Consider the following 19,011-nt stretch of genomic DNA (forward strand, 5'->3'; position numbering starts at 1 on the left):
GCGGCGGTGACACAGCCCTGGGCTCTTCAGCAGCGTCAGTGTGACACGCAAGCCTTTGACAACACGGTGAGCTGCTGACTACACTGCTGGAGAGCCACTTACGCAAGATAACGCGAGCCAGCGCCGTGCCACCTACCAGTGTCTGCTCTATGACATGTAACGAGGAGATCCAGGTTACCTCATCAGACACCAGATACTGTGCGTAGTAAGACAAGTGACACAGAAAACAGAGGCTAGAGCTTGCGAGGACAGCTATGCTGGGAATACGGGGTGCCCCCTTACTCTAACGCTGCTACTTTCCCCCTTTTTACGTGCTGTTAGCAAAAGAATTGCTTGGAATAATAGCTCCGCCTGTTATGAGGAAAAACATTTTCAATCACAACAGGTAAAAAAGCTAAGCAGCACAGAAAAAGTAGGATAACAATCAGGAGACACTTCAGAGCTGCGCTAGCTAACGTCACACGTCAGCGCTATTTTTGGTTCCGTTCACCTTCCCCAGCCTCAGCCGCGCGGAGCTGCTGGCGGGAGGCACCAGCCTTGGGGCTGCTCCAGCTGCCCGGCCCAGGTCCTGCCTGTGAAGCAGGAGCAACCAGCAAAGTGAAAATGAAGCACTTGTTTCTTCAGCTACATCCCAAGTGCTTCCAGAGGTACGCTTTCTGTAGTTCAAAGAGTGGGAAGGCACCTTTATGAGCTTGGATGACATAGCTTTGCTGCTCTTTGTGCTGAATTTCACTTTTCCACTGTTCCTGAGTCAGGAAGTTCCAATCACTACAATTTCAACACAACCAATCTTTGCAATTAAAAAAGAAACAACATGTTTTCAGATACTTTCAGTGCAATCGTTAATCATGCTAATTTAAAAGATTTTCACCTCCTAATTTTGCTGTTCCCTAATTTACAAAGAAAAAAAAAAAGAAAGTAATTAAGATTAACATAGGCTTAATTATTCTGCATTGCAGGGTCGAGGTGTCATAATTAATGTTCATCCAAGGGTAATTAATTTCGAGAAGCTTTGAAAACCAGATTTCCTTTTTTCTCCAGCATGGTGACTCCATTCTCACAGACTAGCTGCTTCTCCTTATAATTTGCGAGAAACTTTCACTTGATTACGACCGACAGGCGCGCCTGCAGCTCCTCCTCGCTGCTGCAGCATGCAGTGGTGCACAGGCGTGACTGCTGTCAGCAGGGAGCTGCGGACCCCGAGCGCCCCGGGAGGCACTGGGATGCCGCAGGGGCACAGCAGGTCACCGGCACCTCCATCCTTTGTCACCTGGGCCAACGTGGGGCCAACTGACCTGAGTCAGGCTGGCCCAGGCCAGCAGCAGTCGCAGGGCTGCGTGCCACCAGGGCACGGCCAGGCAGTGCCTGTGCCCCTGTCCTGCCGAGCACCCGGGTGCCGATGGGGAGCAGACGGGGCAGCTATGGGGGTGCTCCCCTCCCCGCGCGGGTGCAACTTTCCCGAAAGCTTCTCCGGCTGGCAGCCACGGGCGCAACGCTGGTCTGCAGTTAGCTCTGGCTGCCTACCAGGGGAGCAGGGGTGGTGGCGGTGAGTGCGAATGCTCCACTGCCAACCCACTCACCGCTGTATTTCCTCAAGAATTTTTACTCTATTTCAATTACGTGCTAATTAGGAAATCCTATCTGCATCCTGGTGCCTGCCTCTGGATTTCACAGCCTCACCTCTCCCAAATGCTGCTGCACAGCTTCCAAGAAAGACCTGACAGACCAAGTCTGTGCATGTTTTTGTGTATCTGAGGGGGAGCAGCAGCTCCAGAGCCTGTCAGCTCTTCACAGCACAGTTCCCGGTGCTCCGGCCATGTGTGGGGTAACCCGCTGCCCGGGATGTGCTGCGGGAGGGGAACAGTGAGCGGGACGAACACGCAGCTGTTACCTGCACTTTCATTTCCCGATCCGTGTCCCAGATCCGGATTATCCTCACATCTCCTGATGTCATCAGGAGCCCGGTTTCTTGTTCCCAGTCGACCACCATTCCTGCTCCTAAGACAAAACACAAGCAGGTGTGCAAATTACTCTCCACATCAGCGCAGGTGGAGCTGTGCTAATTAGCACACCACCTTCTGTGACCTCATGTGACAGAAACCGTTATTATTAAGGAAATGTAAAATTACAGACACACACATCCATACATCCTCCAAATGGGATCAAATCAGCTGGGCCTGGATTTGAGTCCAAAATACACCTTTGACCCGTTGCTTAGCTTAAGGACTTAGAAAAGCTGAGGCGCAGCTGGCCCCTCGGGCAGGTGAATGTGGCAGCATCCCTGGACGGCTGAGCTGCTGTGGACTTCCAAGGGGGGTCTTAATAAATTATCCACCACTTTGAGAACACCAGATAAAATGGTGATGGAAGCAGACTGAACTGGGGACAACACACAGAGCAAGACCTGTGAGCCTCTGGATTACCGCGACTCCTCATTCTAATAGGAATACGTGGCTGAGGGGAGATGCTTCTAAACAAGGAATAGCGAAGTCATTGCTGCAAGACACTGAATTAAACAGCTTGGTAGGACAGAAACCAATTTGCTACACAGACAGATAAGGAGAGGAGCATTCTGCAATTACACTAGCTAAAACACGTTTACAAGAGCTTTTGCTCCTCATCTTTGGGGGCATAAACTGATTGCTAGGTGAAGCTTAGAAAAACATCCCATCCATGCTGTAAGAGCATTACAAGGGATTTTCCATCCCCAAAACGCCTGACATGTGCACTTGCCTACAGACAGGTTGCTGGGCTGTATGAACTTTGCTGGTATGACAATTTCCAGAGAAGAATAAATGTATGTCACCTCCTTTCCCAGCTGGAGGAATTAAATGTCCAAAAGCCATCGAGTGAGCCAGCTCTCCTAAGCACAGAGCCACACAAGCATCAGAACAAACCAGAGACTGGGGCTTGGGAAATAGCTGGTAATGAAACCCCCGATTTGGCGGGGGATGTCTCTGAGGAACAATTCTTGTACATTTAATTAGAAGGGAGTTCTTTGTACCTGTGTGCCGCCTACACTGTACAGAAACGCTTTGCTTAGAGCAGAGGCTGACCAACCCCAAAGCTATGGGTTTTCCCTGGAGACTCTCATTCGTACATTACAACACAAACAAAACCCCCAGGAGCACTGCAGGAGGGAACCAGACCAGACCTCCGCTTTTTGTCTTTGTTTTCACCTCCTCGGGCAGGCCTCTCCCCTCGGCAGAAGCAGCATCCTTGTCTTGCAGAGCAGCACTTTGCCCCCTCATCCACGCCAAACACTGTGGTGCTGAGCAGCCTTTTGTCACACACGAACCCAGAGCCAGGCAGCGCTCTGCAATGCACCAGGGCTGCAGGCTGCTGCTCCGAGCCATTCGCAGCCGTCTTCAGTGGGATCCCTGTATTAACCACTCCACGACTCACTTGTCCAGAAGGTACAAATGTGATTTTGTCTCGATTTACTGCTAGGAATTAGCCCCAGCAGGAAATTTAAGCCTACCTCAACATGCTCTTGGTCACCAAAGGGCCATAAGTACTTTTTACCGGACCGAACACTTTTACAAAGGGCACAAAGGAAACAACAGAGGTATCCTACAAACACCCAGTTTTCTTCAAAGATGATGAAATGACCTTGTTTTGCACAGATCCAGATAAAACATTTTGCTCATCTCCCCTTCCTAAGCATTGCATCCAAGCCGCTTCCTGATCTTGCTGCATACCACTGAGAAGATTAGTGACGTTTATTGACAGTCCGTCATCTTACTGCAGGAAATTTGGGACTCTCAGCTAAGCTGAGAGCTTGTATCTTTATCTTGCGAGTCAAATTGATTGTTGCTTCAGATTGCCTGGCAACTGAGAGGGCTGCTAGGGATCCAAGGCAAACAAGCAGGCAGTGATTTAGATGATAAACGTCACTGAAGCATTTTCATTTGTCATCTTGTTTATGGCCCATGGGACAAGATAAACCTGGCAGGCTGAGACAGATATCGCCATTACCATCACTGATGGAGTTAAGTAGGCAATGTGCTCTTAGGCGGTTTTAAAGCTCCCGATTTTCCAGTTACATTCCCCAGTTTGAAGACAATGTTTTTCTTCAGTCTGATGGGTAGCAAGTCCCCAGCCTGTGGTGGTTCCAGGTGTCTTCTCTATGGAGGGGATAGAGACGGTGAATTTGGAGCAGTGACTGGCATTTTTGGCGCTTATCTTGGTGTACCTGTCAGGAAATTAAGCACTGAAGATATGCAGCGATGGCGTCGCAATGGCTAGGGAAAGTTTCACCGAGGCAAGAAGCTCCAGAACTGTTTCCCTTCACGTGAAACGGCACTGAGAGCTCCCACGAGAGAGCATCAGCCAGAAAGAAGGGGTCGCCCCGAAGCAGGAGCTGACAGAGAGCCCGGGGCAGAAGGACAGGAGGGAGGTGATGCTGCTGCGCGGTGTGGCTCGCGGTCCTCCAAGCAGTCAGTGCAGCTCCTGCTGTTCTTATAAAACTTAAATAGTCCCTGTAAGCGAGAACCCCTGCCCGCATTTTGATCATCCCATAACGAGGGATCGTCCCTTTCTTCTGTCAGCCACCTTATTCTCGCAGAAAAATACACAATATCGCTGCTGTTGTTTCTCACGCACAGTGCTCGCGGGCGGCTGCAGCAGCCTCAGGGTACACGATGCTCATATTGCACCACACAACACGGGCGCCAGAAATAACGGAGTATTTACATAAAAGCTGCAGTTGAGGAGAACTCCTGGCACCTTCTTGCTGGGAGATGGGGCTGGCTCCACCTGCAGCTGAACAGTGGCAGGTCCTGGCTGCAGGGGACGATGCCGAGCACCAGCCCCAGCACCAGCCCGGGGGGCTCTGCTCCCGCTGCAGCCCAGGCAATGCCATGTCAAAGAAGCAGGTGAAGGAAAGGGGACCCCAGGATGCAACTGGGAATACTAAACCAGAATTCAAATGTGTTTGAAAAGAAGAAAAGCCTTTGTACATAAATTTAAGTCGTACACAAGGGAAGGAAAGCTTCCTCTGGCTGCAAAATGTTAAATTCAAAGATGACACTCCCAGTACAAGCTGAGACCTAAATAGCTGAACTATTTCTACGGAAGAGCAAACGTTTTCAGGGTACAAATGATACAGTACTGGCTCGTGTTTATATGTTAAATTCCTAGTATTTTGGGATGAGAAGCAAACGTGGGACTTAACGCTAATTATCATTTCCTTTTTAATTAACAGAGGTCCTTCTCCAGGATGTTACAACTGAGACTGCAGCTCACCTGCTGGGTTTTGGCTTGCACGTCTGGCATCTAAGATGCTTCTCAGCCTCATTCTGGCAAAAAGGTAATGTCCTCTGCAAACCCGTGCCACCTCCGCTCCCCCCCCGGGCCACTGAGCCAGGTTTTACTTTACCTGCCCCACTGTGTCCAAGCTCCCACCTACCTACAGAAACAGTAAACAGTGGCAATGCTGTGACACCAATGCAACTATCGGATAAAGACCAGCAGTGAAACTGTGGTTCCCTCAGAAGCCAAGGAACTGCAGAAACGGGCATCCTAGCAATACACTTTTAATGCATCATTAGCTAAGATTGCAGTTTTCCCATAAGGAACGTTATGTTCTCAGATAATGAGCAAAAAATCTTCCACAGCTCAGGAAAAGAAATTTTTAAAGGTTTGTGGTAGTTTTTGTTTGTTTGCTTGCTTTTGTTGTTGTTTGAGTCTTTTAACACAAGTACTTGCAATTCTGTATGAGGTGAGTTTATGTACAAGGCAACACATACCAACAGGCATTCTGCAAGCTGTAACTTTCTATGGCTGTTCCCCCAGGATTCCCCCTGAGCAACAGATATTTGTCTGGATGGGATAGCTCTTTGTATAAATTTTAATAAATAACACTGGTGTTGAAAGCAGCTGCATTCTGAGTGTCTGCACTTACTTTTAACGTCACTGGAACGTGGCCAACCTGTACTTGGCGTTTCAATGAAATCAGGAATACCTATATAGAACACAACATAAAAGCATCTCGGATTCTGACTGGTGATTTTTTAATCATGGGCTTTCCTGGTTGAGCAATGAGGCACATCACTGTTTTAATTTCCAGGAAGCAGTGGGAGTGTTGTATGACCTCACTCATCATTAATTTCTACAACAGCCTTTCAAAAAGTGTCACTCTTCTTATGCCAAGGACTATGCGCAGCAAGGGGGAAGAGTAGCTGTGATGCTGTGAATCCAATTAAAAGAACACAAACCCCTGGAGCTGCAATTTCTCAAGATTATTTTATTGCCATAAAAAAAAAAAAATCTGACCAGAAATAAGGTGCTTCTCCCACACTTCCTATTCCTAAAGGACAAGATACCACACCCCAGGGAGATGTGACAAGACTCACTCTGCTTTCCTCTCTCCCTCTTGTTCTCCAGCATAAGCTCCACTTGAGTTTGATCATTTGATCAGCTCCTTTTGCAGGTTAGAGCCTTCCCTCTGCCCAGGCTCCTCGCTGCCACAGGCTCCCCACACACCTTGGGAGCCCTGCAGCTCCCCAGGATTTTTCCCTTTCAGTAAGCTGCTAAATTTCTAAGAATGCTCCAAGGCTGCCTCTCCACTCTCTCCCATCTGGATCACTGACTGACTGCCAGAAGAGTCAGCAGTATTCAAAGCAAAGCAGGGACTCCAGAGGGCAAGGTCCTGTTTTTCTGCAGAGCAGGTAATTTGATGTCTTTCACTTTGTTTCAGGAGCCTCAGGAGCAGGAAGGAAGCAGGGAACTGGCAAGTATGTGCTGATGTTTTCTTGCGTGGCATCAGTATAAATTTTCCTGGGGTAAGACAGATCACGACTGTTAATGTACCAGCACCAAGAAGCCCCCCAAGGCAGCGATGGACAGAGGCAGGCACAGGTCAGATGGATATTCTCTTGTTAACACTGTCTCCTTTGTATTGCTCGTTCGGTTCCGCCAATGGAAGGTAACGCAGCGGCATGCTGAGACGCCCCAGAAGAGCTGTGACGGAGCAGGAGGTGACGCAGCCTGGGCAGAGGGTCGCGCTGATTCATCAGGAGACTCCTGTGAGCTCAGCTGCCTTCACCATGCTCGACACGCCAGCTGCGGATCTGTGCTCACACGAACTTGAGGATTCCGGGCTGACTTGCACAGCGGCTGGACATGACCTGGACCATCAAGCCGTTGGTGTTTCTCTAATTCACCACTGATCTGCAACACAGCAGTGCCTGGTGATTCCTACCTAAAACCAGCACGCAGCGATGTGAGAACGAGCAGACACTCTCCTACCTCTCTTCAGTTAAAAATTCCTCACAGAAGCCCAAGCAACAAGAATAGATTTTCTGTGCTTTAGTGACAAAACTAGTATATTTTATCTAAATATTGCTGATGCATTTTGCTGTCAGGCAAACAGCTAATCTCATCCATTTTTAAGACTGCTTCAGCAGGAGAGAAGGAATCCTTTTGCTGTATTTTTCGTTAGGAGAACACCTGGCCAGAAAACGCTGATGAATGCTTTTTATTGATTCACAGTTATTTGTGTGCTTGGGACAGAGCACAATTGCTTGGCATCAGCCGTATTGATCCAGCAAGAAAGCGGCCGGTATTTCCTTAAACTGTTTGGATGCCTGGTTTACTGAGTGGGGAATTCCCTGCAGCCAAGTCTTGCTAATTTTAGCCTTTCCGTTTGCCAGTGGATTTTTGAGTGAAACGCAGAGCCAAGCAGCTAACAGCAACACATCAGCTTTGCTAATTCCTATCCCCGCACTCTGTCTCTGAAGAGTAAGAGAGATTTGCAAAGACCTCAAGCTAAAGAGCTCCTAATCACACACCACTGCAATCATCTTTGTCCTATTAATCATTGCAGACACATTCAGCTCGTATCAGTCAGCAAATACTAATAATTGATGAATAACCCAAGATGACTACGTGCACATTAACATCCGTGGACGTGCATACACACGGTGATGCCCTGACACATCAGCCATCTGTTTCCCCTGAAGACCCCAGCAGCAGAGGAAGGGGCCAGGCTCCAGAGCAATGCAGACACTGCACAGTCCTGGCTTCTACAGATGGAGGCTGGTGACTTCACCTGCCTTCCTTCCATGTGAAAGGACAGAGTTTAGAAAATTTATTAGGCATATCCTTGCCAAAAGCCTGCTGTTCTAAGCCTCCTGGGAAAGATTCATCAGCTTCTCCTTTACACATGTTCATTATAGCAAAAGTGTATTACAAATAAACCCCTGTAAAATCCACATTAGCTTAATGGTGGTTCATGTTTGCAACTGTCATTCAAGCACTTTTGTTCAGGGACGCTTTGAAATCTTCCTGGAAAAAGAGCGCCTTGCACACCCCACCCACACCTCCTCTCCCTGCAGAGAGCATGACGAGATGCCCTTCTCCCAGCGGCTGGCTACGCGTGCCTACAGAACACAGACACCCTCCTGCATTTCCCACGGCTCTTACGGACACAGAAACAAGGCAAGGAACGGGAGAGGTAGAAGCAAAGCTTTCCAGGAACCACAAGGACCCAGCAGTCATTCAAACAATGCCAAGAAAACCAACCAAACAACCAGTCAACCAACCCGAAGCCAGGCGAGGAGGTCCTTCCCACCCCAGCTGATCGTAGTAACAGGAAAGAAAGCACTCACCTCCCTGTTTACTTCTGTCAAGATAGATTGAAACCCTTCGGGCCAGACCTGTGAGAAGACAGGGATTAAGGGGTTGATGCTAAGGGTAAGTTGGTCAGCCAGAGCAAAAATAAATCTTAAAAAAGGATTAGAAAAAGCAACTTAAATTAAAGGAAAGAACATAAAGGAGAAGCAGAAGCACCAAGAGCAGCACATGCCTCCATCCAGCGAGCAGCTTCAATCACAGCATTCCCTGGGAAGCCATCAATGGCAGCACTTGTCATGTGTGAAGTGAGTATTCTGGCTGGCTGCCAACAGCACAGATTTGACATTTCTTCTTGAACAAGGAGACTATCCTTTGCATGATCTGGTCCCTGTTCTGCAGTAAAATGCATCAGGAAGTGACAGACGGAAATCCAGATAACTCATGGCATCTGTACAAAGCAAACCAAGCATGGAACACGAGGCTTCTGCCCAGAAGGTCTGGGCTCCCCATAGTGAGTGCCGCGGTACCAGGGGCTCCTCTGCCCCACTTCAGTGGACAGACAGCTGACCGGCACAGAGAGGGCAAACGATTTATGGGTGCTCTGTTTATGCAACTCAAACAGCAAGTTAGCCCCCGACACAGACTAGTTTCTAGCCACTGTAAAACCCCAGGCAACAAGACAGCATGGCAGCAAACGGGGAGGTGAGAGGCAGCGTGGGGTAACCCTGGGAAACCCTGCACAGGGTTTGGGAAGAGACCTGGCCGGCTCAGCCCTTGCCATTTGGAGGCAATCTACCGGTTCTCTTTGCTGGACTGGAGAAGGGAGAACAAAGCAGGCATCTGCAGAGAGCACACAGACGGCTGGGGAGGGAACAGCTGCGCAGGCGGCGTTTGGCAATTGTGAAGCAGCTGGTTATGCTTCGGTATTTTTCCAAATTCCAGAACTATGCTGCTTTCAAGGGCAAAGCCATTCTGACTGGGGAGTTGTGGCTTGCTTCCCTTTGTCACAAAGAAACAATACAGACCATGTCAGATTCGCTCAGAGCCACGAGCATGGCCACGTGCGGGAAGAGAAGCGCGAGCGCCGCAGGACCCCGACCCAGCGCGGCCCCCAGCCGAGGGGCTGTGCTGCTCCCAGGCTCGCACCGCTCGCACAGCCCACCGCCGACCACCGCCCCTCTCCAGAGAAACTGCCGTAATGACCAAAGTCTCCTGCTGTGAAATCACAGCTTCAGTGCACATCAGGTTTATGTTCTTCCTGCGCTGCCCAACAGAGAATGCCGGTTTTCCTGCCTCTCCTGACACACTTGGCTACTAACAGCGGGGCTTTGCCCTCCCCTCAGCCCCCCACCTCTCACGCCAGAGGTTTGCAGGCACCGCCGTACGCCAGAGCACCTGGTACCAATGTGGCTTTAAACACCCCAATTCTGACTGAAAGAGACTTTTGTGGTGCATTGTGAGTGCAGAACTAAACAAGATCAAAATAAAAATAATAAAAAACAATCTTCTACAGAAAAAACGAGGGTGCCCACATGGCGGTTTGCCAGTGTTTAAATTAAGACTCACCTACCCCGACTCTCAATCAGCTATTAAGTGCAATGAACTGGGGCCAAGTTGAACACACTAACTCGGCCGTACCAGCTCATTTCTCTCACCTCAGCTCACACCACGAACAGGTCCTTTGCAGAATGTTAAAGTTTAAGTTCTGTGCCTTACGCTGGTCTGTTCCTCACTCCCAGGCAGCCCCGGAGCACGTTATCGTTGACCTCCCATTGCTCAGACAATCCAGGGATGCTTTTCAAGCTTCCAAAGGATGTATTTAGATATGGCATATTCCTCTCTGCTTTTGTAAGTGGGAAAACTGTCTAGAAAAGTCAGTATTCTGGTTGCTGTCAAGACAACTATTGAATTCAGAGATGATGTAACACAGGGGAAAGGGTGGGAGAGGAGAGAATGAAATCAATAGTAGGAGCAAACTCACTCCAGTAGAACTCCTGAGCTCTGCAGCTTCAAAGATGCATCTTCAGTTTTATGAGGCAGTGCTGGACCACAACTATGCTCTTGGCAGCAAGATAACTGTTGAAGAGAGTCTCATTTCCAAGGGGACTTGATCCACATAGATCTTTTGAAGTGACTACATTTATTTCTCTCTCCACAAAGAAATCTGCCCTTCCAAACCTACTTCTATTGCTCCAAAGGTGAAAAGCAAAGAAAAAAGGAGTCAGACTTCTTAAGACCATAAGGGGGGGAAAAAGGGGGCAAAAAACCCCCCAAACTATCAGAAAGAGAACAGACTTAAAAGTTTCAATACTCCTGTTTTGGCAAGTTAACCATTCAACTCTTAGAGCTAAATCAGCTCTTGCCTCAGCTCTTAACTATTTTGCAATGTCAAACACTGATGCTAGCAATCCTTTCTGCTGCATTAAGGGCCTGCAGAGAGTAAGGTACAGTCAGCAAATGCTATGCTCTGGTAAGGCGTGCGCAGAAAGTGAGGCAGGAGAATGGAATTAGCCTGAAGGAGCTCAGGCGACAGCTGTCAGCACCCTCCCTGAACACGGCTGAGGATGCGGCAAGAAGCCAACGGTCAGAGCAGTCTGGGCGAGTCTGCTACCAGCACCAAGGAAGCAAATCCTGAATCCAGGGATGGTAAACATCAGCCAGCATCCCTCAGGGAAGCCGCTGTTGACAAGAAGAAATACAGACCCAACAACACTACGAAGGGCGACTGGAGATGACTACTGGACACCTTCCTCTCTCCCTAAGGAGACCCAGGGCTTCCAGCACTCGGTGCACTGCCACCGGCTTCCTCCCGCTTTTAATGACATCTCTGGAACAGCAGGTTTTGACCACGGCAATTTTCACAGTAGGCTGCAAACTTCCAGCAGCTTATAATCAGTTTTGCGCATATACCGCAGCGAGGCACAGAGCCTGAAGTTACCTTAAATACAGTTCCTCTTGCCTCGAACACCAGCGACGAACCATGAGGTGTTAAGGAAAGCATAACAGATACCAGCACAAGGCAGCACTAATAAAATCCAATGAATAGCTAAAAGAGCTGTGTCAGGCTCCTGTGATGAACCACATAGGCTCAGAAATGAGAACTGTCAGATGTTAAGGTCAGGATGAATTATGATGGTCATCTCATCCGACCTTTTGCATAGCACAAGCCAGGGAGAGCCTCACCCAGCAATTCCTGCATCAATCCCACAAGTGCTGATTGAACTACCGCACGTTTAGAAAAACTTGTAGCCTTGGTTAAAAATATTCCAGTGACAGAAAATCACCATCAGAGCATTAGTACATTACCAGGTCTCAGAAGGACGAAACGTCCACCTCCTTTAACGTCCTAAAACAGACTTCAGGGTTACTCAAGCTGGTCTTCTGGCTTCTCCCTATGCATGGCTGGATGCCCGTGCTGCTTTTTTACATCTTTTTCTATCCAACTTTTCTACCATTCAAAGAAGGTCAATGTCTAACTGTGCTGTCCTTCTGCACGTGTCCGATTCAGTTCGCATATTCTCTTGCCACCTCCTGACCCATAACAAAACAGTGAAGAACGAACGCTAAAATTTGCGCTGAGGCTAAAGGAGATCACAGGTGCAACATGCAAAGCTGTACAAAGGCTGAGCAGCCCATCAGAAGGAGAGAGGCAATACGTGAGCTAATACTTCACCCAAAGGGGAAGAATAACCTCCTGCCACAACAAGCAAGGAGCAGAGCAGTGCCCAGTTCCACCGTTGTTCTACAGTTCTCTACTTCGGAACACAGATAAGAGGAACGCTGGGGCAAGCCAGCTGCTGTGAAGCTGGTAAAGGACTTTGTACCCTTCTGCTCCCCAGCAAGAGGCTGCTCTGCTTGTTCTTCAGTGTCTGTGAGATTGCTGTGTTGGGCTTTCGGTTTTGTTGGTTTGTTTTGTGAGAACTGGGAAAGTAATTCCTGACCAAGACCTGGCCATTCCAGAAGGCAGAGACTGTTGAACAAGGATGTTACCGATGGCTGAAGCTGACGAACCCATTTTAATCTCCCCATCTCCAGAAAAAGCTTTACCACGACAAATTATTTTTACAGTCCCCGCTCCCCCCGCCCCCCCCCCCCCCAAACTGAGTGAGGACCCACCTCGTGTAGTTGGCAGCATGTCTGAGAGACCCTGCCAGGCAGTTACCATCTCTGGGTTCTTTTCCAGGTCTGCGAAGTTCTTCCACACTCTGATGGCACCATCATCTTGGGGAGCACAGAAAAAGAGAACACGATGCAATGTCACTGCAGATGCAGCTCTCATAATTACTTGTGCATAACAAAGGAAGAAGAGGAGCAAAACTGTAGTCGTACAAACTCCAAAACCAAGGGTGTCGCTTGAACTTAATCCTTTTTATTACAGTTGTTTTTCCTCTCTAATGGTACATCCATCAAACCCAAAGAATTGCTCTACTGGGAATTGTTCTGGAAGAGCTTTTCTACTTCCCTTGGACAACACCTGAGATTAGATGTCGCTCCATTTCTTTGACCCATTCATTTTCTCTAGGATTCGTCTCCATCCTCCTTGCTATTGGTGCCAAGAGCCACAAAAGTACCCTATTAAATACAAAATACAACCCCACAGAAGCAGCTGAAGTAAAGCCCAGCCCATCAGCAGCAAATCTTTCAAGAACATAATGTATTTTTTCAATTTGTTCCCCATCTGTGAAACTTCTGTGCTAAGAATCAATAAATTGAAAGAAAAATGTCCTAAAGGCCCTCTCGTCTCCTCTTCCACCTATCTTAATTATACCCAACCTGTACGCTGTACAATCCTGTACAAGTTTGAAAAGCTATCGAAAACACTTGGACTGACAGGTTTAGAATGGCTCCTCGGGAGAGAAGCAGATCTTACCCACAGCTTTACAGAGCCATGAATGGGGAAAAGCTCTCCACGCTACCCTGCCGATGCTGCAGGGTGTTCCAGAGGACTGTTTCTTCTAGGGGAGATACACGGACTGGAGAGAAAGTCAGAGCTGTTTGAGAAGCTTAGTGCTTAAAATAAGCCCCACCTGCTCTAGACTTGAAACAGCAACAATAACAGATTTTGATTTCTAATACTTTGGCAGTTGCACCATTTCCTTTCCAGCTCGGGACAGCAGCTTTTAGCCAACGCAAATCACGCTGCCCGAGGTACGGCACGGGAGGAGGTCATCATGAACTCGCAGTGACAGGTGAAGACTCAGAACGATGTAACAAATAAAGCTGCAATTGGAAATGGTTCCAGCAAGTGTTTGACTTTTTAGTCACTTGAAACATCTTTGCAGCACCTACTTAAGCAGTTAAGAGATTTCAGTACTGCCAGAGACAACTTTCAGGTTTGATCCTGGAAATGCCTCCTCAGCTGGGACGGGGCAGGCAAGCCACAGGGAGGGAAAGGTCAGGTTGGGCTGAACCCATAGATGGGAGAGCAAGAGGTCCAGGACAGCTCACGTGGACTTGAATTCTGTAAAAGCTTCCCCCATTCCGTCCCTCATACATGGGAAAATGTGTTAATTACCTGTGGCAGTCAGCAGCAAGGAGCAGTCCTGCCCATTCAGATACTCCATTGCAGTGATCCTGGTGTATCGAGGGTTCCCATTGTGGAAATAGTCCAGCTTCTCCCCTTTCTCCCAGTCCCAAAAACTGTGGGAGGAAAAAAATATGAAGTCAGCTCTTGGTTCTCTGTGCAAGCTGTAAAGAGATCTACTCATTACAGCGAAACCAAAAGTTATATGTATTGGATACCAGTTCAATTTGTTTTTCTCCTCTGGTATTCAGCATCATTTTATTAATAATATATGCCAACCATCTGTGAAGGAAATGGGATAAAAGCCCAGCTGTACTATAAACCTGTCAGGATTCACCTGCAGCCCTTGAACCCAGCACCTCCTGCAGAAGAGGACTTGGCGCGATGCTCACAGCGACGGCGCTGCACTCCGGGAGGACTCTGCCCATCTCCCTGCCCTCAGGGAGGGAGGGGTGGCCACAGAGGGGAGGGGGGCAAGGAAGAGGGAGAGCCCCCGGGCAGAACTGCCCCACGATAACCCACTGCGCCTGGAGCCGCGGCGCAGCAGGCGCTCTGGGGCCCGCGGGAGCTCTCACCAGATGCTGTCCTTGTCGGCCACCGCGATGCAGGGCGTGAACGGGTGGAACTTCACCACGGAAGGGACGCCCGGGTTCCTGTTGAGGAAGATCTGATCATCCAGCCGGGAAATACCTGCAGGGGGACAGGCGACAGCCAGGGCTCAGTGCCTGGGAACATCCCGCCCGAGGGACGAGGCTCGGACCCCCCCTGCTTCCCAGTGCCACAGCTCACCGCTCTCCTCCTCCACCCTGCCCCCGTTCCCACCCACAGACCCCCCCCGACACTTTCCTCCTTCAAGAACTTTCTCAGATCCCAGAGCTTCGACAGCCCCGACCCCTCCATACTGATCGTCTCACATCTTACAGTACAAACTAAAAGCTGTGATGCAGCAGGGGGTCCTCTCCTCTGGTGATGGAGGAGAACACAGCAGGCAAGCACAACAAAGCCCAGAGAAATACTAGTTTGCGTTGACACAAAAATCAATGCTATCTTTTTCAACATAAAAAATGAAAATGCTTTTTTTCAACTTAAAATACAGTATTTCAATTTAGCTTGTGGATTATTTATTTAACTATCCATTTCAGTTCTTTTAAATTTTTGGTTTATTTGAAAATGAGAAATATATTTTCCGGGGAGACATTAAAACGATGGTTAAAGACCTTTCCCATCATTTCCTCAGAATGATTTGCTATTCACAAACGGTTTTGGTACCCCTGACACTGCAATTTTTTGGCACAGTATGAATTCATCACACAAAGCTGTAAGCCCAGGAGACATTTACTCAGCTCTTGTTTGTTTTAGAATGCATCTATTTAATCTAATTTTCATTAAAAGATTGTAAGTCTACTTTAATTCTTTTTAATATTTCACATTTTCTTTTTTTTTAAATGAATACTGGCATTTTAGTCGCTCAGGTCAAGCAACCAAATATGAACACTATCTAGAAAAAGATTGAACTTCTTCAGGTAAGCATGAAAAATCCCCCCTCCTTTGTATTCAAAAAGATCTCCCAAGCCATCTCCTGGGCTTCAGTTTCATTTCTGTATTACTCTGGTTTATGATATTCTGCAGTTTCACAACATTAAGCTGCCCATTGTGCTGACTGGAGCCCAGCAAACCTCTGGGCAATGAGGTGCATGCAGGAGGCTGAGCCTTGGGCAGTTCTTCATTCAGCAAATCATTATTTCCAGCTCCACGTGCCTCAGCGAGCATCCCAGGATAGGACAGCTCCCACCCGCGCGGTTCTGCCCCCAGGAATGCTGCTGGGAGGATGCCTGGAGAAGGGCTCCCATAAACACTGCTCCCCAGCTGCCACTGTCCGAGGCACATGAGCAGGAGTAATGGACACACGCAAATTCCTGACAAAACTTCATGGGGTTCCACTATGTTCAAACAGCGCGGGAATCTAAGAGTCTGGCCCAACCGCTGCATAGGAAGGCAGAGAGAATCGCAAACAAAAGCAGCATCAGCTTTCTGGGGAGCGGGCGCTAATGCCATGGGGACCTGAGGCACGTTTGGGAAATGTGTAAGCAGCACATGTAGAGCCAAACGTACAAGTGTTAAAAACTTAATGGGATGTAAGGAGAAAGTAATCATTTACAGAGCTCGGCAGAGTGGGGAATGTGAAAGGTCATGCCGAGATGCCTTCCGAGCACGCAGCGGACACGCAGCCGCTCGGTGGGGCTGGGTCGCTGTGGCCAGCCCGTCCGTCACATGTCAAATGCTGTCGGAGCCTTCCTGGCCACGCGGTGCCTCTGAAGTTTACCCTACAATGTTCTGCCTTCTGTCCCTTTGAAAACATAACCTACAGTATCCTCGTGAACTTTACAGGACACGGAGGAAACGCCCAAACGGTAAATCGATAGCAGCCGTTAAGGTTCCCTGGATTCTCGACCTGGTGCCGGCTGCTCTGGCTCTGGCGGAGGCACTGGCTGCGATAGCGCACAGGGCTGAAGAGCTCAGCTGCTGCCGCTCAGCCGTGGGCCGGGAGCCAACATCGCGTCAGAAATGGGATGCTCTGTCAATTCTAGCACAGGTGGCAGCTGCCTCCACGGCCAGCGCCCCGCTCCTGCACAGGAGTCTTTGCTCCTCCGCTCCTGCCCTCCCAGGCCGGACTCTGCAGGTCGGCCAGCCTGGCACTACGCTCCGGCTCAGCACCCTGCTGGTGACCAGCCATGACATCGTCTACCATGGTGCTGCCGTTGGGTTTGCAGAGGGGAAGGCAGCCATCCGATGCTTTAAGTAGTCGCTCCCCCCAGCCTGGCAATCCAAACCAGCAGCTGAGAATGGGAAGGTGGGCGACTGTCAGTGAAACACCCTACAGCAGCATCACCCCGCCGGCAGCCCGAAAGCGCTGGCACCTCTCCCGTCCGAGAGCCGGCACAGGGCCGTGTTAACTGGGGCTTCACAGTCTGGCGTCCCCACGAAGCACAGCGCCCTGAGCTCCAGGAAGATGCCTGAAGCTGGGCAAGAGGGAAATCACTCACCCTTCTGGATGATCTTCTGGGCTTGCTTCCTGACACGAGCATTGCGCAGAAACCGCCACTCTCTCTCCTTGCGAATCTGGCTCTCCAAGTCATGCTCTTCTGGGATCTTTCAGTGTATCAACATATTCACAACACAAGACAACAGCAGCCATCAAAACTCCATGAAATTACTTCTGTAACACACGCTCATACACATGCACATCAGACTAAGCCATAAATTATACGGTCTCCAGCTTCAGGCAGTAAACGGAGGAGCTCACGTTATGGAGAAGCTCACGTTATTAAATACTTGAGCATCTTTCTAATCTAAATCTTCCCCATCATCTGTAATCTCTTCCCCTTTCCTTTTGCTGTCCTACATTTTATTTTGTCTTTAAATCATAGGCATTTCTCCAAAGGGAACGCCATGGGGTTTCTGAAGAGCCAAGCACATTCTGGTCTCCAAACGCATGTGACGGGTTGGTGAGGAGCCTCTTCCTCCCGCAACAAGTCCCGTTTCAGTGCAATACAGATTACTGTGCCTAACATGCTGAAAAACATTATGTAGCAATCCTGAGGCTGAAGAGAGAACACAGCTTTGATACAGACAGAAAGCTCAGGATACATTAAAAATCTTTCTTTCCTTGCTAACAGATGACTGAAGGCCAAGAAAGGCATTACTTTATTTTCAGATCCTGAGATGCTGAAGTTACCAGCATCACATTTACGAGTAACAGCAACTGCTTCGGTTTCCCATATCAGACTTGGCTGCAAGAAAACGATGCCCCCGTGTCATCTTGGTTTGATTACACACAAACCTCCACCTGAAACTGGAGCAGTATATGCAGTCATGCTGATCTATTTTATTATGTTTATTCACACCCCATTGCTCCAAGCTTCAGCACACTCCATGGCTTTCCTGCAAAATCCGTCCCCGGGGCAGAGGGCCGGGTTGGGATTCTGCAGCAGCACTGCTGGCAGCTCCTGCCAGGGACCGGGGAAGCGAAGGTGCTGCCCCTCAGGAGAGGCGGCCGTCAGGGCTGCTCCTGCCCTCAGTGTACAGGATCAAAAGGAACAGACTCATGACCTCATCCATGAAACCACTGCAGCAGTTACATGGGCCATGTCTTTTATTTAATGCTTAAACAATTATCCGAGACTAGTAACACCAAAGCTCCAGAAACATCCCTGGATCAATTAAGGGGCTGAGCTACAGGACTCCAGTGTCTTTTGATCATGGCTGTTCCAAAAGGAGTAACTCCTGAAGAAGGGAGATACCACGAAGTCCCTTCACTCCTTCCCCATTCCCCACTGACACACACTTGCTTTTCCCCCAGTAAGAAAGTACTTAAATTGTCTGTTCCTATTATATATACTGTCTACAAAATGCACTATACTTTGGAAAACAACTATTACTAAGCTGAATTTCTGCTTCTTTAAAATAAATAAAAGATAAGAAGCCTCCCCTCCACCTCTCCTGGCCAAAAAAAAGCACTACTATTTCAATTTTTCAAGAATACAACATCTATTAGAAAGGCAATGACAAACAACCAATTAAGTAAAGCAATAAACAAACCTAAGATAAAAATATATCAAGGGAGATTTGAGACTGGAGAGATTACACCTACACCTTAATGAAAACCCAGATTCTCTGGGAATAAATTAAAGTTAGCCCTAAACAGCCGGGGAAGGGAAGGGAACAAGCAGAATGGTAAATTCTCGTACAGGCACCCAGCAGCTTTCACAGTTTAGAGCTGAGACGTGCACAGTTATGCAGTTGAGCAAAGCACTCATCATTCTAGCAGATAAAGAATATCAGATTAAAGGAGCTGCTGGGCTTTTCAGGTCTGAAGAAAAATAACTCTTCCAAGGAGGCTGAGCAGGCAG

General features: G+C 48.7%; 1 protein-coding gene across 4 annotated transcripts in view; it reads right to left on the minus strand.

The window, feature by feature from the left end:
- RPTOR (regulatory associated protein of MTOR complex 1) overlaps positions 1-19,011 on the minus strand; it is a 174,221-nt gene that overhangs the window by 8,755 nt on the left and 146,455 nt on the right. For 3 of the 4 annotated variants that reach the window (XM_080375031.1, XM_080375034.1, XM_080375033.1), the window contains 6 exons: positions 17,146-17,251; positions 14,677-14,791; positions 14,093-14,217; positions 12,694-12,798; positions 8,613-8,660; positions 1,892-1,998 (listed from right to left, as the gene is read on the minus strand). In XM_080375031.1, the coding sequence (XP_080231157.1) occupies positions 1,892-1,998; positions 8,613-8,660; positions 12,694-12,798; positions 14,093-14,217; positions 14,677-14,791; positions 17,146-17,251 (606 nt within the window). The remainder of the gene's footprint in view (positions 1-1,891; positions 1,999-8,612; positions 8,661-12,693; positions 12,799-14,092; positions 14,218-14,676; positions 14,792-17,145; positions 17,252-19,011) is intronic. The other variant, XM_080375032.1, reaches the window with a different exon arrangement.

Source organism: Falco punctatus (assembly GCF_963210335.1).
Source record: "Falco punctatus genome assembly, chromosome: 1".
NCBI lineage: Eukaryota > Metazoa > Chordata > Aves > Falconiformes > Falconidae > Falco > Falco punctatus.